The sequence below is a fragment of the Hippoglossus stenolepis genome, chromosome 22 (genome assembly GCF_022539355.2).
Source record: "Hippoglossus stenolepis isolate QCI-W04-F060 chromosome 22, HSTE1.2, whole genome shotgun sequence".
Taxonomy (NCBI): Eukaryota; Metazoa; Chordata; class Actinopteri; order Pleuronectiformes; family Pleuronectidae; genus Hippoglossus; species Hippoglossus stenolepis.
In genome coordinates, this window is record NC_061504.1 from 17,626,936 (window position 1) to 17,654,435 (window position 27,500).

A 27,500-nucleotide genomic window follows, 5' to 3' on the forward strand; every position below is an offset into this window, starting at 1 on the left:
TGGGCTGAGCGACTCCGAGGGGCTGAAGAAGAAATCTATTTATTAAACACTTCATTAACCTACACTCCAACATGCTGACATGCAAATCTACACTGTCTACCATTAGAGGGCACTTTATTGTGCGTGTGAGCAGTCGGAGCAGCTAGGGGGCGCTGTGGGTCTGACGCACAGGGCAGTGAAGTGCAGGACAGAGTGAGTCCTCCAGGATCCAGTCTCTTCCGACGCTGCAGACCTGGTTCTCTGCAGATTCCTGAGACACAAACGTCACAGAAACAAACTGTAATTTTCAAACTCAGACATTTGTTTTGCTTTGACCCCTGAAGTCTATTTTTAAATTCCTCGACTAATCGCAGAACGTTTCTCACCTACAGTCTGTGTCTCAGGTGTGAACCTACGAGTGTAACAGTTCACGACCTGTATCCAGTCCTAAAACCTTTTCAAAGTTACAACATGTTTGGATATTCATACATGAGATAAAGCAGCTTTGAGACGTGAACTGAAGTCCAGATATTGTCCTGAAATGTTCTGGAGAGTTTGTATGTGAGAACAAATGTCACAGTTTCCTGCAGCCTCCTAGTAAAACATCTGGAAGCTTCCCAGAGAGCGAGTGGACGTGTTGACGAGGTTTCTAACACGTGAAACTGGAAGAACACAAACATCTCAGGATGAAGAAGAGGAGACGAACACACTTTGTAAAAGGTTCTTACTCATTTGGTCGGAGCGGAGGCCGGCCAATGGGGCGCAGCGCTGAGGAGACACACTCCTGGAGCGGGAAACCCTGTAGCTCTTCTGGTATTCACTCCGACACTGAAACAAACAAACACACAAACAAACACACAAACACACACAAGGTTTGAATGTTTGAACTTTTCACTGTTTCTTGCATCATGTAGCTTCACTGACACTGATATCATTGTATACATGTATGTATACATATATATATATATACACTCCCTATAGACCCAAACCCCTATGGTGAGAACAGCCTGTCAAACCTGGATAATCCATCTATAGAGTAATAACACTTTACAACATCATCATTAGAGAATCATCTTATTTTTAATAAATGACGACAATGCTGATGATAAATTACAGTTTGTATGATGAGTCAATTAATCAATTAGAAGACTGACAGGAAAGTTAAATGAACTATTGGTAACTGATTAATGGTTTATATCTATCTCTCTATAATTCCATTCATCTATCTATACATACATAAACATAAACATACATACATGTACCCATCCACCCATCCGTCCCTGACCAGCTGGATTAGCTCTGGTCAGATTAACTCACATTAATCCGGACTCTGCGGTGTTCTGTCTGCTTCTGTCCGGTAAACAGGTCGCTCTCCCCGGTTCACTACCTCTACATCTCCCGGTCACTCAGTCAGAACCACGACCACAGTTCTGCTGTGTGCGCCTGTTAGCTCTCATGCTAACCTGTTGCTGAAGCTAACAGCTGTGGGTGTTTACCTTGAAGCGAACAGTCATGACGCTGTCACCGCTGACCTCACGCGACCCCTCATGACGTAACGACCAGGTGACCCGTGTTAACTAGCTGGTTAAACGTGTAACTAGTTAACCGATTAACTAACTAACTAACGAGCAGCGCGCTAACCGGCGGCTCAACTGAGCTTCTGCTGATGCCGCCGTTGCCATGGCAGCTCAGCGTCGCTCGGCAAGTGACGTCACCAGCGTCAGAGTTTAATTCCTACTCGATTATTAGATGTGTTGAGTAATCGATTAATTTATTTACTGTAATATGATAAATAAAGAAAGTATCTACCAAAGTTATTATTAAAATCACAATTAAATAAACTACATTGTCAAATATTTGCTCATATTCTGCTTTAACTAACATGATTATATTAAATACTTTATATATTACAATACAAATTACCGTATATATAATGAATTTTGAATTACAGTAGATTGATATAAATATTAATCTTTGGATTTTACTGTGATTCTCCACTTTTATGGTGTAGAGAAATTTATTATATTATCCATTTTACTTTATTTATTACTCTATTACATGCTTTTATTGCTATATATACAATACATAATTATTTTCTCACATGAATAACATCTTTTTTTTGCTATATAACTCTGAACTGATGATCATGTAGTGAAGTATAATCTCCTTTTATCTGTTATTAGAGATTAGATATGCATCTCTCTCTCTCTCTCTCCCTCTCTCTCTCTCTCTCTCTCTCCCTCTCTCTCTCTCTCTCTCTCTCTCTCTCTCTCTCTCTCTCTCTCTCTCTCTCTCTCTCTCTCTCTCTCTCTCTCTCTCTCTCTCTCTCTCTCTCTCTCTCTCTCTCTCTCTCTCTCTCTTCATCCATCCATCCATCCATCCATAATAACTTGACGTCACAGTTTGCTGTTACAAAATTGCACCACTTTTATTCATTTAAGGCTTTTTAGTTTTAACTTTACATTTGGCTTCACCCTCCTCCTCCCTCACTCCCCCTCCCGACCTCCTGATGCTGTTCTGGAAGAAACCACTTCAGACCAGGTCCAGGTCCAGACCAGGTTGAGACCTGGTCCGGACTGGAATCAAACCAGGTTGATACCAGGTCCGGAAATCGTCCACTCGGCTGAAGTGAAAAGATTCAGCGGAGTGGACGTGGGATTTTGAACCTGATGTTTCAGTGGTTGAACTGGTTTCTTTTACATTTCACTGGTCATCATGCCGTACAGAGGAAAAAAAGCAGATTCATTTCAGTGATGAACAATAATCATTTCTTCTTTTCGTGAATGAATCGTTCTGAGTGGCTGCAGCTGCGATCGCCACCTCGATGCTGCAGCTACATAAGAGAGTCGGACACTTTGAGAATCTCTTTGACTAGTTTAATCTGAGTCCAGCACAGAGAAGGTCCTGAATGTGTTTAGCCTAGCTTAGCACAAAGCCTGGAAGCAGAGGAAAACAAGGCCTCAGAAGTGCTCGTCAAATTATTTTCAACAGAATCTAACAAGTTTCGCAACTTTAAAACTATCACACCCAATTTAAGCAGCAACGGCAGGACCGTGAAATTACGGGCAAAGTTGTAGCCTCAGGCCTATTCTACATCGGTTAATTTTCATGTGAACACCACAAAGGTCTTCTGGTTAAAAATGTCCAAAATGCTCCTCATAGTGTAACCTAGCTACTGTGAAGCATGTCGGGACGTTAGGATTAGAAGTCGAGGACAAGTCGTCCAGTGATACATTTCTACAACTTTCACGATGAATGTAGCTTCTATGGGGCTGAAGGGGCTGATCGCAGCTGCAGCCACGCTAAGATCTGATTGGCTGTTCAGCCAAGGAGCAAAGTGAGCTCTCACATCACAGGAGCGCTAATCACGCGAAACCTGTTTGGGAATGTGTCGTCCACTGTGGGTACGTTTCATTTAAACTGCACGTGTTTAGCATTCATAAACAGCGCTTAGGCTGCATGGGTTAATATAATTAGAATATTTTAATATACTTATAACTGTTTGTACAGCAGTTGTAGAAACTTTGCAGGAGAAATTCTAAATGTTGTTAAACGGATTAATAAACATTAAAATATCCTCATCTCTTTACAGTGTTTATATACTGTTTATAAATGCTAAAAATAGGTTCAAATAAAATGTACCCGGAAACCTTTGCATTTATCAAACAAACAAGTTCTTCATCTGTTACAAAACCAGAAAAAAAAATTATTTGAAAAGATGTCCGAACCATAACTTTCACCTTCATGTGGCTCGTCCAAGTTACTGTTTGAGTATGGAACCGGCTCATTACTGCCCCTGGTGGCCTGGAGAAAAACACACTACTGTAGATGCAGTGGGAGTTTTCTGCCATCTATCCACAAGGGGCAGTAATGAGACTTTATGGCTTGACATACAAGAATACAGCAAAGAAACACCATACTCGAAATACAACGTAGACAAGCCACGCAAAGATGTAATTTATGCTTTATCAGAAAGGTGTTTTCAATTCCCCTAACTTCTCCGTGGGAATCATTCGGCAGTGATCAAAACACTGGCATTCCTATCGGTTTTACTTTAACTGCACATTACAATAACTCTGCCAACACTGGAATTAGCCGGATTGCACCGTCTCGGCTGCAAATAAGACTTTTCTCTTGAAAGCTTCTGCTCGGCATGCAAACTGTCGCAGCACCTCCCGGAGGTCAGACCGAGAACTGACAGAAACATCAACATGCTACATGACTGAACGTACTGGGGGAGAACCAGAATACTGACAGCAGTTCTCCTGGTGGTACAACACTGTGCACAGCAGTACTCACAGAGGTCACTGGTCCAACACACGCTATCTGTAATCTGAACTCACATTTCAAACAGAAGACAGAGTTTTCAAAGGCTTTCTCTGGCTGCTGCTTCACTGACCACGCCCTCTGTCCGCTTGAGGCGGGGCTTCAACTACAAGGCCAGCCCCCTTTCAACTTCAGCTGTGATACTGTTTTAAAGAGACGCTGAGGTTTTAGCTCAACTCTTTTAACTTTGGAGAACACTGATGTCAAAAACTGTATCCGCGGTATTCTACGATAACGAGATATATCGTCCGGTTTCCATCTAAATGTAGCAAACACTTTAGCCAGATTTCATGAAAACTGGCTAAAGAAAATGCTAATTTGTTCATTTTGTCCCGATCCGTGAAAATTCAAAGTAGGATTATCAAGAAAAAACGCTGGTGGTGATAATTTTCTAATTAGCCAGGCATAACTTTTCCACCTCAGCCAAGCCAATGTTTTTTTTTGCAAAGTGTCCAGATTTCATTTTCGGGTGTTTCCATCAGGGCTTTCATACAAATCGAAAATGTGCATAAAAAAACTTGCTGCACCGCCTGATCGCACATGCAACATGAAGGACCGACCCAAACGTCTTCCTGATCACGTTGGGACAGTTCCATATTCCCATCAGTTAAGGGAGCGTTGACCAGCAGGACCTTCGAGCGGTTACTCAGTGTTTCCCTCTCAGATGTGTTAATAATATTAATAATCAGGTAATAATATGGTTAATAACACAGAAACAACACTCTGTCTGTCCTGCTCAGGAAACACAACCCCTCCTCCTCCATGTCGGGCCAGTGGTCGTTACACAAACTGGCCTAGTTCATCACTGTTACTCACTTACACTCACAAACACACAAAACACACACTCACAAACACACACAGAGCTAAGGTACTGGACCAGTGTGAGTCTGCTGTCGAAAGGCAACATGTCCGCCCCGAGCAGCAGATCTGAAGTCAGCTCACCGTGTTGCTAACCAGCTAGCCTGCAGCTACTATCATTTGTTTGTTTGGAAGTGTAGCATTGTTAGCATCCAGTGGCTAATGAACCAGCTCATTTTGATCTCATATTGAAATAGAAATATTAGCATTCCCTGACATAACAGGGTATTCCAAAGTACACGTTAAATTCTTTTTAAAACTATGCTAACAACGCTAGCACTACATGGTGTATTCATTTTGGTAGCATTCGCCACAGCCCATGACCGGCAGCTACGATAATTTTTGGGGGGGTATCCTAATAATGCTATCACACCACAAAAGGCAATACAATGAAATAGCTGCTCGGCTAACAAGCTCATTCATTTCTTTAACAATATGCTAACAAAGCCAAAATGTGGCAAACCGTGTATTAGCATATTTAGCAATCCCTTTTACAAGTTGAGTCATAGTGGTCACTGAAGTTAGCTTAAAGTTACCAACGCGTTGAGCCAACGCCGACCTGCTGCACGCCCAACCCCCCCGACCCCCACCCCAAAGTAAAAAACATGAAATTAATCTTATACCCTTTCACACATAATTATAATTATAACTAATAATAATAATAATCACTGTGTGGATCCACAGGTTCAACCAGAGACGCACAAATAGAGTCAGCCATGTTACACGCAACAGCAACACGGTAACCGCGGCGGCAACATGGCTGACAGTGGTCAAGCTGTGTGTGAGCGGCTCTGTTCTGCTGGAAAGTGAGAAGGAAGGAAAACAAAGGAAAGAAACATCTAAACATAAAAAGCAAGAAGCCCCTCCCCAGCGCAAAATGACCAAGCAGAGAGCATGATGGGAACTGTAGTTTAAATTTGGGCAGTTGGTTTCTAATTCCTGTAATAACATCTTCATTGTCATCATCATCGCCGTCGCCGTTTCTGGATGTTTGGTCTTAATGTAGCCACGGCAACTGTCTCCGTTAAACAGTGTGGTGAGGAGAAGGGAGATGTGGTCGTCATGGAAACAGAGGTCGGAGGTGGCTGATGTTGATGATGACATGGTTATGTTAAAGGGGTGTGACCAGCTGGAAGATGTCCTGTGATTGGTTGGTTGGTTGGTTGGTTGTCGGTCAGGTGAGCAGAAAACTGGAGAAGGAAGAGAACGAGAGTTTTTATAAATAACGATAAAGAACGACAAGAAGCGAGTGATGATGTCAGCGTGTCACACCCACCTGTCATTAGAGAAGCTGACAGGTGGACTTTTTGCGAGTTTTTCCTGGAACTGGACTCTTCCTGTTAATCTGTCGCACAAGGTCGTAGAAGATCTGCACACAAACACACAAACACACAAACACACAAACAAACACGTTAAAACTAAGTTTATCTACGGCCTAATGCACATGCAGCCGGTTGCAGCACTAACCGTCAGGACCTGTTAACACACGTGTTTGTGACCAAGTCAAGGATCATGAGAAATTGTTCTACACTGTATTATTTCCTTCAGCAATAGAAATTGTAAATTAGCATGAAATTAAATGACAAAACTGTAATTCAGCACTTACAGCTGCTACGTCTACGTCTTCATCTGTGAGCGCTCACCTCGTTGACGTTGATCTTGCTCTTGGCCGAGGTCTCCAGGAAGGCGCAGGAGTTCCACTGGCGGGCGAGGCCGATGCCCGACTCTTTGGCCACCACACGCTCCACCTCCAGGTCGCACTTGTTTCCGACCAGGATCATAGGAACCTGCGACCGCACAATCAAATGTGTACGATTGAAATTTCTGACAGGAGGCTGATGAATTCAAAGCACTGATACATTCTTCAAATAGTAAATATATTTAGTTTTGATTGTATCGTACGTCCTCGGTGTCCTTCACTCTGAGGATCTGCTCTCTGAGGTCCTGGAGGTCGTTGAAAGTGGACTGAGCTGTGATGGAGTAAACCAGAGCAAAGCCCTGACCGTTCTTCATGTACAGGTCTCTCATCGCCGTGAACTGCTCCTACACTCACACAGACACACACACACAGGTGGTCAATTCCATCTTTATTAACAGACTATGGAAGAGAAACAGGCACACACACACACACACACGCACACACCTACACACACAGACACACAAACCCACACACACAGACACAAACACACAAACACAGATCTTACTGTTCCTGCTGTGTCCAGGATCTCCAACATACACTGTTGTCCATCGACCTCCACTTGCTGAAAGGAGACAGAGACAGAGACGTCGAAACATCTGGTCAGCATTTTAACATAAACATCAGCGGAATCGAGAAGACGCTCAACTTAAAGACTCATCTCAGGGAAACTCCTGAATTCAAATGAAGTCTTATCGACACATTAACATCTTCACTGTTCCTCCTGCAGGTCAAAGTCTTCACACATCTCCCTCATGGACTCAAAGACAAAACTGTTTTCATTGACTGAACCACTGACATGTTCCTGAAATGTTCTGTGTGTGAGAACAAATGTCCGAGTCCGTTTCTCCAGATATTTTCTGGAACTTTTCCTGCAGCCTCCTATTAAAACGTCTGTAAAATGTCCCAGTGAGCGAGTGGACGTGTTGATGAGGTTTCTAACACGTGACGGAGGTGAAACTGAAAGAACACAAATATACAAATATCTTATCTTGTGACAGATGGGTGGATTCTGTCTTACCTTCCTGTACGAGTCCTCTATCGTCGGGTCGTATTTTTCCACAAAGATTCCCTGAACAAACTGGACAGTCTGGAGAGGGAGAGACAGAGAGACAGACACACAGAGAGAGAGAGAGAGAGACAGAGAGACAGAGAGAGAGAGAGACAGAGAGACAGAGAGAGAGAGAGACAGAGAGAGAGAGAGAGAGAGAGAGAGAGAGAGAGAGAGAGAGAGAGAGAGAGAAATAGAAGTAGGGCAGTATAGTGAGTTAATGTTAATGGAGCTCTGTTCTGTTCTGTTCTGTTTTCTATTGAAAGTCGTTGGACTGGAATTAATGTGACACACTGACACGTCTCCATTATATCATCTGGAGTAAAGCTCTTCATTGTAGTGAGATGTACACCAGTGTGTGTGTGCGTGTGCGTGTGCGTGTGCGTGTGCGTGTCGTGTGTGCAGAGACCGATTCACAGTAAGTGATTTGACTAACCCTTCATACCGAGACTTAACTGTGGTGTCTCCGTTAATTTAGAGAATTAAAGCCAAAACATATATCAAGATAATAAATTTCACATGAGTGGATATTGATAATAATCAGGATACAGTTGTTTGCTAAAGGTTGTGGTTTTAAACTCTTGATGAGCAAAGACTAAAAAGCATTTTTTTATATTTTGCAAATCTGAGGTCAATCAATTATGTGTTGAACCTCCGTCACTACATTGATGATTATATTTAGTTTTATTGCTATTGAGGATATTTACACTGTGGAAATTACTGATATCGTTTAATTGTGAAGTCCCAGTTTCAATAGCACAAAATAAAAAATTATAAACATTAGAGGCGGAGTAAAGACGGTGAAGTGATGTCGTTACTCACCAGCGCCGACTTCCCGACTCCTCCTGATCCTAAAACAACCAGTTTGTATTCACGCATTCTGACTGTCTGTCTGCTGGGCGGGCGAGAGACACCGAGGAACACAGAGAGAGAGAGAGGGGGAGAGAGAGAGAGAGAGAGAGAGAGAGAGAGAGAGAGAGAGAGAGAGAGAGAGAGAGAGAGAGAGAGAGGTTACTAACTTCACTCCATCACTTCCCAAAGCGAATCAGAGAGCAGCATTACAGCCAAGCCCCGCCTCTTACTGCGATGCACCTGGAGCTGTGAAACTATTAATTACACACACACAGAAGATTTCCTCTCTCTCACCGGGAGGTAATAATTACCCAGCATGCATCTGTGTGAGTTAATGAAAACAGTGGATGTCACGTGATCGCCCAGCTGGTGGTGATGTCACAACTGTGGAATCCCACTTGGTTACCGTTGCTATGCCTCCATGTGTGTGCGTGCGTGCACATGTATTAGTCATGTTGTGGGGACATAAGACTGTTTACACACTTAACCAGTGATATGGGGACGTGTGTGTGTCTGTGTGTGTGTGTGTGTGTGTGCATACCAGTCATGCTTCACTGTGTGTTTTTTCAGCCCCCGGTGCTGGTGGCAACAAGAAGCAACATGACGAAGACAACACACACACAGAAATGTTTGTACTTCTACCTCAGTGAGGACCATGGGAGTTGACGACTACCCACTAACCCCCCGTACCCAATCACATCTTACCCCTGAAACAAAGGTTAGTTCTAAAGATCAATATGGTCCACACAAAGATAGATGTACAAGTATACACACTCTCACACACACGGAGCCTCTATATCTGTTAGGGTCTGCCAACGTTACCATGGTGATGAGATGTGTGTGTGTGTGTGTGTGTGTGTGTGTGTGTGTGTGTGTGTGTGTGTGTGTGTGTGTGTGTGTGTGTGTGTGTGTGTGTGGTGTCAGGACCAAACATTAACATCTCTGTCTAACGAATCTAGAATGGAACTAGAACATATTTGGTATTTTGACTTAAAAATAACTAAAAATGTAATGATAAGAGTAAGAGTCTCATTGTCTGTCAGTTGGTTCATTAATTGACTTATATATAAATTTCACATAATTTTGCAGAATAATTAGTAAATGATTTTTACTAAACGTGTTTTTAAACTTTTTATATTTACGCTTTGAGTGAAATTATCTTTACGTGTGATTGAAACATTTCTGACAAAATAAAATTCACTTCACTAAATGACATAGGAGATTGTTTACAGCGATGGAAGCTACCGCCCGATCTTTAAGTAGTGACAGTAACATCTCATAGAACCACCAGGACACACTTCAGGGTTTTCACACAGGACCGAGCCCGAGTTTCCTGCTCTGGACCACACGAAGCCCAGAGTTTAGACTAAACACAGGTCTACACTGTGCACAATCTGTTAAAGAGCTGCTTAGCTTAGCTTAGCTGCTTCTGCAATGTAAACATGGAACATTTAGCCCTGGGCTAGCAGAAGTACAGTGGAACTTGTGCAGCTCCAAGGCTCAGATTAACCCTGGTTTAACAATGAGAACATGAAAAGAGCATAAGTTGGCTCAGGTCTATATTTAACCCAGTTCAAGCTTCAAAAGCAGAGCTGGTTTGTAAAATAAGAAATTCATATTTTACATCTCTGCAAAGAGCTTATGTTTCCGTCTGTGTTTGTCTGTTAGCTAGCAGGGTTACACACACATTCACTCGTTGAATCTTGGTGCAGATCCACGACTTTCTTTTCACCTCCTTTCGTTGATTTCTCAGAGAATAATTCACGGACCTTGATGAAAAGAATCAGTCCAACTAACTGTGTGTGTAATTTAGTTTAGATCCAAATAAAAATATAGATGATAAAGCTAATAGGAAACTGTATGAAGGTATGACAAGGGAATAACAAAGGTATGAACTCTGAGTTTTACTTATTATTGTTTTCGAGCTGTATATTTTCAAACTGGGAAAAATACACTATTTTGAACATTGTCTGTTTTAGCGCTATACAGAAAATGCTATATAATGTGTATTTCCATTCGGCCTGAACTTACAAAGATTGTCCTTATCTGGTCCATATCTCCTAACCTAGCAATCACCTAGCAAGGCACTAGCAGGCGTGTTATAGCATCTGCTATGTAAACACATTCACCTTAGTAACGCCCTAGCTGCCGTTTAAGAAGAATTACGCAACTACGGAGAACGTAATCTACAAGAACAACAATATCTTCATCAGGAAATGCAGCGTTTTCCTTGTCTAGTCTTGTTTATGTCCCATTAACTGAACTAGAGGAAGCAGGGTTTATGAGCTACACCGCAGCCAACCACCAGGGGTCGATCCCCGCCTTTCTGCTTCACTTTTGGGAGCTGTCATGTCGTCCATCTTTATTTAGTCTATGATACGACCAATACAAGCTGTAGACGAAGCCTTGATCTGTCAACGCCCTGGAAGAAGCCACATCGCATCTCAGCAGCAACACAGCAACACCTCATTAACCACCGGAGATAACACAACCCACACGACACAAAGTGAGAATAAATGACTCATATCTTCACTATCATATCTCAGGGCCTATCCACGTACACCTTTGTTAACGCTGCAGGTAGAAGTGGAGCGGGAGGTCTTTCACACCTGGAGTTTCCAGCAGAGATGTGTTTCGGTGCCTGAAGCTCTGAACAGTCTCGGCCTCTCTAACTCTCCCTAGTGCGATGCGACAAGTCCGGGCGAGTTCAGGGATTCACAGGAAGTGACTGAGGCCGCAGCAGGCGAGGCCGCTGGAGGGAAAGAGAACCTGCGGCGTTTCACGAGCCGATTGCCGAGCCGACGCTAAACTCTGTCCTGCACCTGATCGGTCCTGGATGTGGATGTTTACCACTTTTGTTCGTGTTGCGATTCTTTGACCGAACACGTGCAGCTTTTCGTGATATTTACGTTTTGCCAAAGATGTTTTTGAATTAGCAGAGGCACTTATTTTGCGATTTCAGCTTCCAAATATCGTGTTGGAAAGTATCTCAGCAAACTTACTCACTCTTCATACTTAAGTACATTATACTGCAGTTCATAGATACATGTTGTACTTTTTACTGCACTTAATCATCAATGTTACAATCTTATATAAAATAATTATACACAACAAATCCAGCCCAAATCAACTAGAACAATAAAATGCTAATAACCCAGGATAATTAGTAATAATAATAATAATAATCTAATGATGTTATTATTGTTCACAGGAACCTTTTTACTCTTCACAACCTACTTGTAATAAAGTAAAGGACTTGTAATAGAGGATAAAGTACTTTTACTTTAGTCAAAGATCAGAGTACTTCCTCCACACTACCCCAGACACAAGCTGTGTATTTGTAGTAGTACTGCTGTGTGTGTTCAGTGTGTAGTTCTACTCTGAAGACATCATGATGTTAATCTACTACAGTAAAGTAGTTGGAGGAAGATGGACACACACACACACACACACACACACACACACACACACACACACACACACACACACACACACACACACACACACACACAACTAGGTGGGGCCTGTCAATAAGATTGTGTGTGTGTTGCTGACAGTACAACAGTGGAATAAAACCAAGCCTTGTCTACACACACACACACACACACACAGACACACACACACACAGACACACAGACACACACACACACAGACAGACACACACACAGACAGACAGACAGACAGACACACACAGACAGACAGACAGACAGACAGGTTCCTCAGAACTCATAAACGCCGCAGTTTGTTTCAGGACTTCCTCTTCCTCCACCTCCTCCTCCTCCTCTTCCTCCAGAGCAGCGGGAGTTCCGCAGCTGCGTGGCCGACTCAGGGAGCTCCCTCCCCGGCCGGCGGAGGCAGCAGGGCCCCGCTGCCTGGAGGAGCTGAGGAGCTGCAGACAGACAGGCCGCCGCCATGATGAGCTGTCTGTCTGTCTGTCTCTTCACCTCCTCACCGCTGAGGACCGGAGCTGCTGTCTGTCTGTCCGCCGGTCCCCGCTTCCGCAAACCCAGCCCAGCCCAGCCCAGCTCAGCCCGGCTCAGCCCGGCTCGGCTCGGCCCGGCTCGGCCTCCCTCCCTCCCTCCCTGTCCCGGTGTGTCCCGGGTTAGTGAAGGTGTGTAAAGATGGAGGGATGAAGACAAGAAGAAGAAGAAGAAGAAGAAGAAAGAAGCTACTCACGCTCACATCCACCATCCGCTGCTCCCTCTCTCTCTCTCTCTCTCTCTCTCTCTCTCTCTCTCTCTCTCTCTCTCTCTCTCTCCCTCTCTCTCTCTCTCTCTCTCTCTCTACCTCTCTCTCTATCTCTCTCTGTCTCTCTCTCTCTCTCTCTCTCTCTCTCCCTCTCTCTCTGTCTCTCTCTCTCTCTCTCTCTCTCTCTCTCTCTCTCTCTCTCTCTCTCTCTCTCTCTCTCTCTCTCTCTCTCTCTCTCTCTCTCTCTCTCTCTCTCTCCTCTCTCTCTCTCTCTCTCTCTCTCTCTCTCTCTATCTCTCTCTCCCTCTCTCTCCCTCTCTCTCTCTCTCTCTCTCTCTCTCTCTCTCTCTCTCTCTCCTCTCCCTCTCTCTCTCTCTCTCTCTCCCCCCTCTCTCTCTCCACTGTCTGCAGGCGTCGCTCGACCAGAGCCGCTCCCTCCTGCTGACGCGATCAAGCTGCACCAGGTGACCTCCGCGCTTCCGGTCTGCTCCATCACAATAAAACACACTACAGGCCGGAAGCTGTGAATTATGAGTGAATCAGACACAAACAGTGTTTTTGGGTTTATTCTGTTTTAAATAAAGATCCTGGGTTCAAGGAGTATTAACATCAAAAGCTATTCACTTTTTTAACCCATTTCTATTTTCATATAATCCTTGAGTTTATATTGAATTTGTTCTTTTTATTACTTTACTGCTGTCTATTGATTCACAGTCTATGGTTGTAACTCAGCACATGTCCCCATTCAATCTGAATCTAATCCATCTTATCTCATTTTATATTATCTTATTATATATTATTTTATCTTCTCAAACATACTCACTATGCAGAATGATCAATTTCAGAATTATTGATTAATAAATATAAAAGTATCATATTAATTTTGCGATTTTGGTTTCATTTGAACAAACCTTACTTCAAAAAGAGACATTTAACTATATTGTGTGTTCCACTGTATGTTATGACTGAATCTGTAAAGTTACTAAATGGAAATAAAATGATTGAGCAAAAGGTAGAAATGTTAAAAGAAAAAGGAAATAATCAAGTACCCCAAACGTAATATTGAGAAGTATAAGATCCATATTCAGAAAGCTATGAATACATTTTAAAATGTTAATATTCTGATTTATATGACTCCTTTATTGTCACAACCTGTATGGACAATTTAGTCCTCACACTTTTATTCTGAAACCCGCCTCCACTGTCTTCCTCTGTCACTACGTCACAGCTTGGCTCCGTGTTTTCTCTCGTGACGTTTCAGCTGCTTCCGCTTCCTGTTTCCAGTAGAATCACGTTAAGTTACTTGAGTTTACAGAATAAAAATGACGTCAGAGTTCCACAACTTGTAGCTCGGTGACGTCATTAGCGCCATCGGGCTGCCTCGCTCAAAATAAACCAATAAATATTAAAAACAAAAATATTTGAATGATCAAAATATATATATTATTATTCATAATCAATACTGACAATGTACTGCACTGAACTTTACATCTGCATGAATACATCTGACTCTGTATTTTAAACTCCAAATAATATTCTACTGATTATATCATAATATACATTAAGTCACATTATCTGAAGTCCCACTTGTCAGTTCACAGCAGAGGTCAAAGGTCAAAGTGAGTCTGAAGGCCATCAAATAAAAAACATGAACATACATGTGTGTTTGTGTGTGTTACTGCCGACTCAGAGCGGCAGAGCGAGTCGGAGCGTGTTGATAGAAACACGCCAAGACGCAAACACACACACACACACACACTATTTACTACCTTCTCATACAGAGTTGTGAAGCCGCACCCAAACACAGTCACCAAGAATAGAGACACTTAAACAGCTTCCCTTTCACTGACACACACTTCCTGTTTATACTGTGTGTGTGTGTGTGTGTTTGAGAAACTTCTGGTATGTCTTAAGCAGAAGTTCCTCCTCACTGAGCAGTTTATTAGGAACACCCAAAGGTCACTGGGTCGTGTCTTTGCTCTGGATTCACATCTGGAGACGAGGCCACTGATGTTCACTGAGCTGTTTCAGACTTTAATTTTGACACGTGGATCATTATCCTGCAGGAAGTCATGTTGAACTGTGACCATGAGGAGACGAAGATGTTCAGAAACAATGATCAGATAAACTGAGACGTTTAAACCACAAATGATTGATTTAAGTGACACCATCATAGCGCCACCTGCAGTCTGGACTGATCATACAAGGCAGGCTCCACAGAACTGTACGTTTCTGTAATTTGATGCTGCTTGACTGACTTTAAGGGACTATTGGGCCTTGGCGGAGGGATACACTGAATAACTGTGTCGACCGTGGAGTCACTTTAAACTGATGCTCTGGTCCATTGGGCCCCTCAAACCCTCGGGCCCCTGCCCCTGATTGTCAGCCCCTGAGCCTCGGCCCCCGAGCCTCAGTCCTGCAGGATCCTTGAGTCTCAGACGTGCAGACGAACTTCAAACGCAGCAACAGTTCATCAGAGCAGAATAAATTAGTCCAGTTCAAAGAGGAAATCAGCATGTGAATGATCCCACTCACTCACACACGAATATATCAAATCAACTGTTGCTAGGCGACCAGATGAATGAGCATCAGCTGCTTTGTTTGCTCTCTGACGACTTTCTGCCTCGTTGAAACAGCCAATCAGAGCCGAGTCTCCTTTGAACAGGAAGTTGTTTCTTTCAGCTCACACCTGACGTCTCTATAACGAAGCCTCTGGTTGGTGGAGCTCGTGTTTATTTTTTATTTTTAGTAAACTCATGTTAAACTCATGTTTGTATTTGTCTCCTTCTGCTGATAGAAAAAACATTTCACCTCCAGACTCATGTTAAGTTTTATTTCTTTTTCAGTATCTCCATTTATGAGTCTTCAACACTTCCTGTTCGTACTGTTTAAATTAATGTGTCAGTAAACATCACTAAATTCATGTGACCCTCCAAAATGTTTAACATGTTAAAATGGTTGTTACTGGTATCGCATCAAATGTCAGTGAGGTTTTGAACGAGAGGTTTTATCAGGGGACAGTTTGGATTCTGAGCAGGTGACGACTCAGCCTTGTGATGTGGAACCTGCTCCACCAGGTGGCGCTGTTTGGTGAGACGAGAATCAGCTCGTCTGAGAAATACTGTCAATACAGATGACATAAAGCTGAAGCCAAAGTGTCTCGATCGCCCCCTGGTGGCTGTCTGCATTATAGGTCATAAACCCTGCCTCCTCCATGTTAACAGAGGGGACCAAACAAAACTATACAAAAACCAAAGTAGACATAAATGTTTGTCAAAGATGTTTCTGTCATTTCAGGTCGTTCTTCTCTCACTGATGTTTGTTCAAGTGTTTCTGATCAGTTTGGTTTGAATCAGTTATTTCATTATATAAATATGGGCTGAAACGACATGATTGACAGCTGAGACTGTCTCATGATTGGTCTAGAGCAGATATGGGCGGGATCTCAATGCCACAGAGACGTCCACAGAACAAGATGGCGACAGCTTTGTTTTTGTACAGATGGCAGGAAGTGGGGGTGTCGACCATCTTTATCCCCACACACAAAGAAATGAGACAGAGGAATATGAACGCAGGCAGAAATGGACCTTTTTTATTTTTCTTGGGCGATAAACAACAGTGGACTGTTCTGACCAGACCTGACTGAACCAGATTAAACCAAATTGAACCCGGTTCATCAAACCGGATTAAACCAGACAAGGACACAGGAGATAAAACCTGTCCAGACCAGACAGAACCGGTTGAAACTGGTTTGGGATCGGCCAAACTCAGGGGTAAAAACGGAATGAACCGATATCGTAAATTTGTATCACACAGTATCACCATGGCAACAGCCCCACAGTACTGTCACGGTCCAATCAGGTGTGGTCAGACGGGACCTGGTCCAATAATCCTCCTCCTCCCTCCCTGTGGAAACGCGGGTCTGTTGAATCAGGGTAAACAATGAAGCTGATTGGTCCACAAACAGGAAAACCCCTCCCACCCGCCGTAACCCCCAAGCATCCTATTGGCTGCCTACATCATTCGCAAAAAAAAACAAGAACAAAAACAGAGCGAGCCCTTCTCCCAGTGTCGCAGCCTCAGGCAGGAGAGGCCGTTTCCCCCATTGGTCAGTTTAAGAACACGCTAACTGTCAGTCACTCAGCAGCGGCCAATCAGGTTACAGTACCTGTGGAACTTTCTGGAATTTTGAAAAAAAGAGAAAACAAGAAGGATGATGAAGAGGGAGACCAACCAATCAGATGACCTCGCTAGAAAAAACAAACAGGAAGTAGGAGGAGCTTCCAAAACTCACATGGAATTTATTTTTCTGGAATTTCTTGTAATTTTTTTTCCCCGTTTTTTTTTTGTTCTTTGTTTTTGACCTTTTTGTCCTTGTGTGGGAGCCGTACGTCAAGTTCTTCCTTTCCCCTCCAACAGCCGTTTTCAGTGCAATGCATCATGGGACGATCAATCGCTAGGAGAGGGTGTGTCACTACAAGTGTGTGTGTGTGTGTGTGTGTGTGTGTGTGTGTGTGTGCATGTGTGCGTGTGTGTGTATTTGCGTCCTGTTGTCATGGAAACATGCTGCAGGGTTAGCGCTCCAGCAGCAGGGGTGGTGGTGGTGCCTTTGCATCATGGGAACTCGTTCTGTCCATCCGTTTAGCTGGTGTCCATGGACTCCATGTTGGCAGAGCTGGAGTCCCTCTGGATCGAGTCGAAGATGGCCGCCAGCTCCTGATTGGACGAGATCTGTGACTGGAACTCAGACATCAGCGGCGACTTCTCGGCTTCGGGGATCGTCAGCAGGGCAACGACGGCTCGCATCGCCGACCGCTTCAGCTCGTCCTGCTTCTCAAACTCCTGCTTCACCGAGTTCGCCTTCACCTGCAGAGACAAGAACATTGTCCACGTTGACGAGAAATACAAAGTAAAACACGTAGTCTCTCCAGGATGCTACTGACCACGAGTAAAACGATTGAATTAAAATACACGACAAGGAGCATAAATTTAATTGAAACGCGTTTAAAAAAGACGCAGTCACAAAACATAACCATGAGGCAACTTGACAGCCTGTTTTGTCCTGATCAAACCAAGTCACTCTTGATTTTAATTACATGGCGTTGTTTTGTGAGTTTCTCAATCTGGCCACGGCGTTCAGATGTTTTCTCTTCCTGTTTCTGCTTCTTGACTGCACCCTCTGTTGGTTTACCTTGGTGGTGCAGGTGGCTCGGAGCGGCTCCACCAGTCGGTCGAGTCTCTGCAGAACAGCACTGGGACACAGAGACGAGAGTCGGGCCAACATCAGGAACGTCAGCATCTGGAAACACGACCACAGAGTCAGGTCAGTGTGAAGACTCAGCTTGTCATGTACTGGGCGTGTATATTATGTGCACTGGGCATGTGCTGAGCGTGTACTGGTGTGTGCCGAGACCTTGATGTCGTAATGGTCCTTGAGGCCGTCCTCTACGTGGTTAAGGAAGGTGAAGATGTCGAGTCGGTCCAGGCAGCTGTCCAGCAGAGTGTACATGCACTCGAACGCAGCCTTCCTCAGGTCCAACCCGTCATCCACCGTGTGTTTGAAGGGACCCATCTCCACCTGCAGACAGAGGTCAGAGGTCAAACACCTGTGCCCCGTTCCCGGCATCCTGACCTTTGTGTGTTTCCGGATGCTCTCACCTCTCGGATTAGCTCCTTCCTGACTTTGGTCTCGTTGTACAGTTGAGGTAAAACTGAGTCCAGCAGCTCTCGGATCAGACTCGGTTTGTTGTGGGCTGCAGAGTTAAACGTAACCAAGGCAACGCGACGCACGTTCAGGTCTGGGTCCTCCAGCGTCTTCAGGAAATCACCTGACGGAAAACAAAAAGCATCAGCCATCATGTTTCCATGATAAAAAACTGAGTAATACTTTGTGTGTGTGTGTGTGTGTGTGTGTGTGTGTTGTGTGGTGTGTGTGTGTGTGTGTGTGTGTGTGTGTGCACGTTACCTATGCAGTTTTTCAGCAGCGGGTCGATGGGCTGTGGATGGTCGGAGATGGTGAACTTCACCGCCGTCACCACCGAGCTCCTGGCGTACGATGAACCTTCACAAAGAAACCAACCAATCATTATATTACACTGATCATCAGGCTTCTGCTTCATCTTAACCTGCCGACCAATCACACTGTTGTGTTGGAGACAGATGAAGTCTGATTGGTTAGAAGGATCCCAGGGGCGGGACTTAGTAAAAAATAATATTCCTATTGTTTTTTTTTTGTTTGAGCACTGTTTCCAGGAAATCAATCAAATGGACAGATTATTGATCGAGTATTGATTACCTGACAGCAGATATCCTTTGAGGCGAGGCAGCAGAGTCTCAGGGTCGATGAGCGTCAGTTTGCCGAGACACTCGGCCACCACGTTCCTGGTTCCCTCCTCCTGACACTCGCAGTGTTTGAGCAGCAGCGTCCAAACAGACTCCACGTACGGCTTCAGACCAGACACCGACGCCGAACCTGAGCACACACACACACACACATATTAGAACCAAACACACACACACACTCAGATTGGCGTACTGGGAGTTGCACTGCCGGTCTCACTGATTATCTCTTTGAGCGAGTGCAGCAGCAGATACTGTCTCTTAGACGAGGAGATCTCCTGCAGGACGAACGGCAGATACTCTGGAAGATTCCCGACTGCGATACTGCCCAACGCGTAGGACGCCGCCGACTTCACCTGAGGCAGAGAGAGAGAGAGGGAGACTGAAATCTACTGCTGCGATATAAAACTGATTAAATTAATTCTCTGAGTTAAAATTGAGGTCAGATGTTGAGAGAAGCCTATAAATATATTAGTTGATTGTTAAACTCTGAATTGTTTAATCTATAAAATGTCTTGTTTTGTTTGATCAGATCGCTTCAATATCACAGAAACAATGGATCAGAACGTTTGAGGTTTTGGTTTGAAGTGATTTACCAATTAATTAATAATCAGATGGTTATTAATTTTCTGTTGGTAAACTAATTTATTATTGAACTCATGGACGAGATGTTGAACTGAGCTGAAGTGGATGAACCAGTGAAACATCAGCGTGTGAGGAGTGAGTCTAAATAAAATGCTCAGTTGTTACCTCTTCACTGGAGGAGGAAAACGCGTCCAGGATGACGGTCTTGAGCTCTGGTTGGCTGCTGAGGTCCACATGATGTCCGACCTCACCCAATGAGAGCAGAGCGAGGAGTCTGATGGAGTCCGTGGAGCGGCTGTTCTTCACATCCTGTGGAGAAAGAACTCGTGCTTTATACAAACCTGCTGAAAGACGTTTTATCGGCCTCTGAGCGGGACAACGAGTTTACCTGGATGAACTGTCCGACCACGGCAGGTCCCTCGGTGGGACACGCTCTGGTCAGAGCGGCAACACATTTAGCGATGGAGCAGTACGCCTGTTTGTGAGGCAGAGCGGCAGTCTGGGAGTAAACTGGACCTGTCAGCATCCTCAGCAGATCCATGTAACCCAGACCTGAAGTCTCTGTGGACACCAGAGCCTGAACACAGACACACGGGACAAATTAAATTTAATATATCTGACTTGTTTAAAAGCTTTTGTACATTCAAGAAAAAAACAATACTTCTAAATATTACCTGGTAGAAGTCCAGCATCGCAGCGAGCGCTCCGCCTTGCAGCAGCGGGGATCGAACCAGCGCGATGAGCTGCTGGAGGATGTTTCCTCCGCTAAGCTGACCCAGCGAGGACGGGTGAGTCACCGCCAGTGTGGAGAGGAAGCTCAGCGCCATCTGAGACACGTGCATGTCGCTCTCTGAGATGAGAGGAGGCAGCTCAGCGAGGACGGCGTCCACCATGACCGGAGTCACCGCAGAGCTGAGAGAGAAACACGCTTGTAGGTTTACTGGGCCGAAGGAAAAGGTGACGCCGACTGCTGCGTGTGTTTGTGTGTTACCTGTAATTTCTGAGCAAAATGTCCAGAGCAGCTAGCGTGCAGAGCTTCAGCGCTCGCTGGTTCTTGCGGAGGAAGGAGGCGAGGATGGGAACGGCGTCGGGGAGAACAGGTCTCAGATCGATTTTCAGTGGAGAGCCGGCGATCAGCGTCAGAGCTGCAACACAGAGAGAAGACGATCAGGACATCGGTGGAAAAGAGTTCAAAAATATAATAAATCGGAAAAATGTTTTACCTTTCACCGTCGTCAGTCTCGTGATCTCGTTCTTGAGACGTTCTAAGAAGATCAGCAACGTCCCTGGGAGTTCGTTGGGCAGGCGGTCACCTACACGAACACGGAGTAAGACGACAATTCAGTAAAAGTCGTAGGATCAGTGCTTTGAAGTCACATCGTAGTGATTAACTGGCGGCTGTTACCTAGGTTACAGATGATCTGTCCCATGCAGGAGATGGCTCGTTCTTTGACCTCCTGATCGATGTCGGCTGCTTTGAGGCGTTTGATCGTACAGGTGAAGAGGTCGTTGATGTAGGGGGAGGGGTCGAAGCTATCTGGGCCCTCTGATAGGTTGTCAAGAGGTCGGATCACCTGGAAAAGACAGAACACAGTCAGTTCTTCCCGTGACGTTGAACATCAAAAGGGGTTTAATGGACGTCACAGGGTTCGAACTTGCACCTTGACGAGCTGCTGAGTGACGAGCAGAGCCTCAGAGGTGATCTTATAAAAGGGGTCGCCCACGCACGCCACCACGGGCGGGACAAGGGCGGGGACGTGAGCGTGGAAGGCATGAGCGGGATGCGTGACCATGATGACATGGAGGCAGGCCAAGGCGTCGATTTTCAGGTTGGAGCTGCTCGACTTATCGTTCAGAGAGAAGATGATTCCTGAAAGACATAGATGGTGGTTTTTTTTACTCAAAGTAATGTGATATACAGTGTGATATCAAATATTAAATATATCATGTGACAAAACATTTTTCAAATGATTCTTGTTTATTTTGTTCACATCTGTAAAACAAGACCATATGTTTTACTGTACCCGTTTAACCCTATTTTACTATTACTACAGCAGTACTAGTAGTAGAGGTAGTAGTGATGTAGTATTACCAGGTATTAGTACTGGGATGTGCTGCGTCAGCGCTCCGGGGAGGACGTTCACCAGCTCCGTCAACATGTTGAAACAACACTGACGAGTTTTCACACTTTTCTCCTTCAGCTGCTTGTGAAGAGCTTTCACTATCATGGGAACCTGCGAGAGGGCGAGCGACAATCACACAGACAGAGAGAAGGAGTGAGAGAGAGAAGACAGAGAACAGACCACACAACAGAAATCAAACAGCACCACCTGCAGCAGCAAAACTGTGCTGCAGCCAATCAGAGGCTGTTGATGCATCATTTCAGTTGTTAAACTTCAAATCATAAAATACAGATTTTTTGACATTATTTACATTATTTTTAGGCAAGAACAGGTAAAATGTGTTTTCCCACTTCATCAGTTTCTGATTAATCTCTGAGTTTTATTGATTACCTGGCTCGCCAGCATCGTTAGCGGCGTCTCTCCCTGCTCCATGGCGTCTGGATCAGCCAACCAGCTCTGAGCCGGTCTGGTCTGTTTGAGCAGTGACAGGTAGGCGTGGAAAACGTCGGCCTTCACGTTCTCCTCCCTCTCCTGAAGACACACAGGTATTGATTTAAGTATGAGTGAGCGCCGAGTTAAGCCCGAAAGACGTAAGCCTCTTTTGTGATTGTGGCTCCGTCCTGACGGAGGAGGAGGCTCGTACCTTGAAGCGACAGACGAGTGCGGGGGACACAGAGCGATAAAACTCTGGCAGCATCTCGTGGCGAGTTGAAACAACAGCGTCCAGACACTTTGCCGCCGCCCGCCGAACCTTCCAGCTCATGTCGTCATCGTCGCTGTACTCGTCATCACTGCCTGGACAGACGGAGCAACAGACGGACACATCGTCATCGCTCTTGTTCCAAACCTCAAAGACTAAAAGTCAGATGTCACAACTTTGCTCTCGGTACCTTGATAATCTTCATCATTCTGCTCGGCGTCCATGGCGTTGTCATCTTCGTCTTCATCGTCAAAGTTGTAGTTGGGGTCGTAGGTCAGGTAGCGCAGGCAGATGGAGATGACCGTGGGGACATGGGGGTAAACTTCTTTAGGGCACCTTTAACAACAAATGGAGAATTAAACAGAAAGAACAGCCTGTGACAGAGATCGAGAACGTTAGTGCGACTTTTACCTCCTGACGAAGGACTCGAAGGCCTGGATGCAGTATTCTCTGAGCTCATCGTCGTCAACGTTACAAAACTTCACCACCAGAGGAATGATCTTCTCCAGATACTCTCCTGAAGAAGCAGACGGACGGACAGAGAGCAGGTTAGTAACAGCAGCTACGTGATTTTCTCTTCTGCTGTTTTCTGGGTAACGACTCACCGATCCTGTGTCCGGCCTGTCTGCTGATGGCGGCCGTGCACTGGATGTAGGTTCTGGTGGTCGACATGTTGTCGTTCCTCCCCAGCTCAGTCAGAAGGTGCTCGATCAGATCGATGAAGACCAGATTCCCACAAGACATCACCAGATGTCCCAGAGCCATGATCGTCCTCTGAAATATTCGGTCATGAATTCATCACAATGCAATAAAACAACAAGAGTTCACCTGGCGAGCTGAGGGTTAAGAGACGCACCTTTCTGACGGCCAGTCTGGGGGAGGTGAGCTGAGGGAGCAGACAGCTGAGGATGGAGGGGTGGAAGTTGACCAACAGACCTCCCTGTCTGCAGACACACAGAAATAAAGACGGAAAAATATTGTTTGTGTAAATTCAGACACAAAACTTCACGCAGAGTAACGGACAGAAAGAGACTCTGTACCTGCACAGCATGTCGGCCATGATGTCGAGCGCCTCCAGCTGAACAGAGACGTCCTCCTGTTTGGCGATGGCACTCGTCAGACGACCCGTTATCTTCTTACAGACGCTAGCAGCTAAAGCAGAGCCTGAGTAACAGACAGGGAGAGACAAAGACAAGTGGTCGAATATAAACGAGTAGTGTTGAGTTGTTTAGTTTTATATGTTGACCAATGAATATGTAATATACGTTGACTAGTGTGTGTATATACTATATAACTTGAGTAATGCATTATATGTTGAATAATGTATATGTTATACACATTGAGAATGTATTCATGATATATGATGAGTAATTTACACATTAAATTTGTAGAGTGGTGTATATTATATAAGTTGTGTAATGTATAGGTTACATTTGTTGAGTAGTGAATATACTAAATATCTGAGGTGACAGACGAAGTATGTTTAGTATTTTTAAGTGACCGACTATCAGAGTTTTGAGTTATATATTATACATGTTGAGTCGTGTATATCATATATATTTTACCACTGGAGGCGGGCGGTAACTCTCCGATCACAGTCTTGAGTCCGATGGAGGAAATGTCTCGGAGCTGTTCCTTGTCCGACAACATGTTGGTGCACAGCGTGTCCACGATGGTCTCCACCTGGTACTCCTTCACCTTACTGACCAGGGGCCCCAGGCTGAAGAAACAAACGCACCCACAGTTTTTAAACACGCACTGAGGGTCAAACAGACGCACCCACAGCTACAGACGCACCCACAGACACAGACACATCCACGGGTTCAAGAGAGGAAATAAAACACAGTGGGAATTCATAAGAAATAAAAAAAACAGTGACTCGTAACAATAAAAAGACTTAAAACGTGTGTATTTTTACCATTTGACGGCCAGATTCTGAACTTCTCCATTCTTGTCTTCAAGCAGTTTCAGAATCATCCTCACCACCTGTCAATCAATCAATATATCAATCAATAAATCTTAAAATCTCACTGGTCTTATAGGTATAGTTATAAACAGGTTTAAACTTCCTAAATCTTCCTCTTAGTAAAACATATGCCCCGAACACAGCTGGTATTAACACTCGTCCTGAGAGATCCGATCCCAATGTGGACACAGACAGACCATCTCCGAATGTGGTCTGTGCTTAGAGCCGACCGCTTGTGAGTGAATCACAAAAACCACATGTTAATACCAGGGGTGCACGTGGCCTACAAGAACCCTGAAGAAACCAGTCTAAAGGATAGAAACCAGAAGAGTCCAGTATAAACCAGATTACACTGGTATATGAACCAACCTTCCTCTCGCTGTCGTCGTCCAGTTTGATTGAATCTTTCTGTAGCTCCGTCATCAGGTCGTTTGTGGCCATAAACCTGAAACAGAGAAAATAAAAAGCGTGAAACTAGTGATCTGATATATGAAGCTGATATGACGACTCGTGACATGAACTGAAAACTGTGTCAGGACATTGTCTAGAGTTGGTTTTTCACATGTGAAGCAGCAGCAGCAGGTTGTCGGGTCCAACTCGTTCACAACAACAGGAGCATGTGGGGAACATTCAGGCGAGGGGGCGGAGCCTGTAGAGCAGCAGGAGGCCGGACATGACGTATAAACTCTGCTGTGGAAAGACCGGCGTCGGCCCTCAGCACCAAAAGCTCTGGAATCTCCTCGTCTTTCCAGTTTCACGTCTTCAACACGCGATTTTCTGGACATTTAACTCACATTCTTAACTCACTCTGACATTTTACTCGGACGGTTTGTTTCCCCCAAATATCTTTTTTGTTCAGATGGTAAAAACACAGATGTGGGTCGTCTGTTTGAAAATTCTGATGACACTTTTTGCTGCTTTAAAAGTTATATCTGCTGACACCATGTCCAATCCAATATTTATTATATCCCAGGCGGCACGCAGCACACATTAAAAGCAGGGAGGCGTTTTGGACGCGTTTGACGGCTGAATGAACGCGCACGGACGAAATGTGCTGTGAACTCACCAGCAGAGAAACATCACCCAAAAAGAAAGTGTAATTATCTCTCTCCTGCAGAGCATGTGCTGATGCAGACGCCACATTAAAGCGCTCAGATCAGGACTGAAAGGATTCCGTTTGCTCTGCTCGTTCAGGGTCAGTGGACGTTTTTACAGCGGCGAGGACGGATAGCGACACGACTCATGATTTCACGGGCTCCTCGCACTGAGCGGGCAGCTGTCAGGACTGATGAACTGAGGAGCGAGGCTGAAACGTATCTGTTAAATGAGGATTTCTCTTTCAGGATGCTACAGCGTGACGTTGTATGAACATGATTTGAAATGATTAAACACGCGGACATTCTCAGTCTTATTGGAGCTGCAACATGTCGGCATGTTTCACATCAATTAACACAAACAACTCGTGCTTCAGATTCACGTTGAGCAGAGCAAGTTCCAATCATTTTTAATATCGATTAATCTGTTGATTACTTCACCAACTTATCAATGAATTTCCTTTGTACAGAAAATTGTGAAAAATGCTGATTATTATTCCCGTCGTCTTTGTGTGTTTAGATTTACTCGTCTAAGATTCAGTTTATTATCCGAAGAGAAACAAGCAGAAAATATTGACACAACTAAACTGTGCGATCTTTAAATGTTCTGATAATCTGTGAGTTCCCTGCAGCTTCCTCCCACAGTGCAAACACATGCAGATCAGACATATTTGTTATTAAATTGTCCACATGTGTGATTGGTTGGATGTCCAGGGTGAAGCCCGCCTCTCGCCCACTGTCAGCTGGGATTGGCTCCCGCTCTCCCACGACCCTCAAAAGGATAAGACGTATAGATGATGGATGGATCTTTGCTGTGCAAAAGCTTTAGGACGTATTTACCTTCATGAAGCCACATTGAGGATTTGTTTCGCCACCGGAAGCAAATGTTTCATTCACCAAGTCGCTCGCACATAATGGAAGTGAAGGCGAATGAAAAACTACATTGATGTGTGTGCGACTGTTCCCTGATTGGGCGCTTTGGATTCTAAAAATGTAGAAGCGCTTGTTTTGATGCCACTGATGTCCCTGATCAAAATACTGCAGAGCTGTTGTCAGTTGTGCCACTTTCTCTACCCGTATAATTTAAAAACAAAAAGGACAAGAGGGTGAGTATGTCTTGTACATCCGAAGGGTTTCTGCACTGGTTTGATGAGAAGCTGATAACAGACATCAGGATCACCAGCGGGTGTGAGGGACACGTCATCACTTCTGTACCTTCAGGTCAATGAGTGTTTCTGTCTTCTGATCACAGCTGATCAGACCTGTATGTGTGTACGGGCCCAGTTGGCGTCTTTCCTCATGATCCATAACCATTAGCTGCAGTGTTCTGTCGTAAAAAGGTCCATGTTATGTACATCTCTATATTCTTTACTATTCTATTTATATTTTAATACCATTCGTTGTTCTACGAGTTTCCTCCCATAACAACATCTTTTGGACGATCTGCTGCAGAAACAGCTGAATTCCCGCTGAATAGGATCAATTAAGATTATTATTTATCTTATCTTGTTTGCTTTCCTTTGTTTTGAACACATGTAAAGTTTGAGCATTGTCCAAATGTATTTATGCATTTTGTTATTATTATTATTAGGAACAGTTTCTTTCCCTGTGCAGAAATTAAACTTCATATTAATGGACAGTCGCACACTATTGACTCCTTATATTACTTTTATCTTTCAGATTCCATATTACTGTGAGCTCTCTCTCTCTCTCTCTCTCTCTCTCTCTCTCTCTATGAACGTA

The 27,500-nt window shown here is 44.4% G+C and overlaps 3 protein-coding genes across 8 annotated transcripts in view; all 3 read right to left on the reverse strand.

The window, feature by feature from the left end:
- The window catches only part of mdm1 (Mdm1 nuclear protein), a 9,873-nt gene extending 8,201 nt beyond the window's left edge, over positions 1 to 1,672 (reverse strand). For 3 of the 5 annotated variants that reach the window (XM_035146965.2, XM_035146963.2, XM_035146966.2), the window contains exons 1-4: positions 1,236 to 1,672; positions 708 to 807; positions 101 to 250; positions 1 to 22 (exon numbers count right to left, since the gene is read on the reverse strand). The exon at positions 1 to 22 is cut by the window's left edge and continues 122 nt beyond it. In XM_035146965.2, coding sequence (XP_035002856.2) covers positions 1 to 22; positions 101 to 250; positions 708 to 807; positions 1,236 to 1,253 — 290 coding nt within the window. In that variant the 5' untranslated portion in view covers positions 1,254 to 1,672. The remainder of the gene's footprint in view (positions 23 to 100; positions 251 to 707; positions 808 to 1,235) is intronic. The other 2 variants (XM_035146964.2, XM_035146967.2) reach the window with 2 other exon arrangements.
- Positions 1,673 to 2,386: 714 nt separating this feature from the next.
- Positions 2,387 to 13,016, reverse strand: LOC118101522 (ras-related protein Rap-1b). 2 transcript variants are annotated; one of them, XM_035147396.2, is made up of 8 exons: positions 12,939 to 13,016; positions 8,733 to 8,802; positions 7,881 to 7,949; positions 7,368 to 7,424; positions 7,066 to 7,206; positions 6,807 to 6,950; positions 6,440 to 6,532; positions 2,387 to 6,353 (listed from the first exon to the last, which is right to left on the reverse strand). In XM_035147396.2, the coding sequence occupies exons 2-7, from the start codon at positions 8,787 to 8,789 to the stop codon at positions 6,446 to 6,448; spliced, it is 555 nt and encodes a 184-aa protein (XP_035003287.2). In that variant the 5' UTR covers positions 8,790 to 8,802; positions 12,939 to 13,016; the 3' UTR covers positions 2,387 to 6,353; positions 6,440 to 6,445. The 2 variants fall into 2 exon arrangements, with proteins under 2 accessions (XP_035003287.2, XP_035003288.2); XM_035147397.2 differs by having other exon boundaries at positions 8,733 to 8,805; positions 12,939 to 13,004.
- A 3,500-nt stretch (positions 13,017 to 16,516) lies between these two features.
- The window catches only part of cand1 (cullin-associated and neddylation-dissociated 1), an 11,936-nt gene continuing 952 nt past the window's right edge, over positions 16,517 to 27,500 (reverse strand). The window contains exons 2-26 of the mRNA XM_035147663.2: positions 25,033 to 25,108; positions 24,616 to 24,683; positions 24,263 to 24,417; positions 23,738 to 23,861; positions 23,554 to 23,641; positions 23,303 to 23,471; positions 23,109 to 23,214; positions 22,888 to 23,033; positions 22,641 to 22,792; positions 22,388 to 22,528; positions 21,967 to 22,108; positions 21,536 to 21,744; positions 21,280 to 21,448; positions 21,098 to 21,187; positions 20,866 to 21,019; positions 20,549 to 20,786; positions 20,263 to 20,451; positions 20,040 to 20,183; positions 19,510 to 19,645; positions 19,246 to 19,422; positions 18,916 to 19,011; positions 18,609 to 18,778; positions 18,364 to 18,528; positions 18,142 to 18,249; positions 16,517 to 17,816 (exon numbers count right to left, since the gene is read on the reverse strand). Coding sequence (XP_035003554.1) covers positions 17,592 to 17,816; positions 18,142 to 18,249; positions 18,364 to 18,528; positions 18,609 to 18,778; positions 18,916 to 19,011; positions 19,246 to 19,422; positions 19,510 to 19,645; positions 20,040 to 20,183; positions 20,263 to 20,451; positions 20,549 to 20,786; positions 20,866 to 21,019; positions 21,098 to 21,187; positions 21,280 to 21,448; positions 21,536 to 21,744; positions 21,967 to 22,108; positions 22,388 to 22,528; positions 22,641 to 22,792; positions 22,888 to 23,033; positions 23,109 to 23,214; positions 23,303 to 23,471; positions 23,554 to 23,641; positions 23,738 to 23,861; positions 24,263 to 24,417; positions 24,616 to 24,683; positions 25,033 to 25,108 — 3,637 coding nt within the window. The 3' untranslated portion in view covers positions 16,517 to 17,591. The remainder of the gene's footprint in view (positions 17,817 to 18,141; positions 18,250 to 18,363; positions 18,529 to 18,608; positions 18,779 to 18,915; positions 19,012 to 19,245; positions 19,423 to 19,509; positions 19,646 to 20,039; positions 20,184 to 20,262; positions 20,452 to 20,548; positions 20,787 to 20,865; positions 21,020 to 21,097; positions 21,188 to 21,279; positions 21,449 to 21,535; positions 21,745 to 21,966; positions 22,109 to 22,387; positions 22,529 to 22,640; positions 22,793 to 22,887; positions 23,034 to 23,108; positions 23,215 to 23,302; positions 23,472 to 23,553; positions 23,642 to 23,737; positions 23,862 to 24,262; positions 24,418 to 24,615; positions 24,684 to 25,032; positions 25,109 to 27,500) is intronic.

Excerpts from the sequence above, each read along its gene's own strand:
- LOC118101522 (XM_035147396.2), bottom strand. The coding sequence starts at position 8,789 with ATGCGTGAATACAAACTGGTTGTTTTAGGATCAGGAGGAGTCGGGAAG. Across the intron at positions 7,950-8,732 it reads GAGTCGGGAAGTCGGCGCTG|ACTGTCCAGTTTGTTCAGGG; the intron begins GTGAGTAACGAC and ends CTCCCTCTCCAG. Across the intron at positions 6,533-6,806 it reads GCAAGATCAACGTCAACGAG|ATCTTCTACGACCTTGTGCG; the intron begins GTGAGCGCTCAC and ends GTTTGTGTGCAG.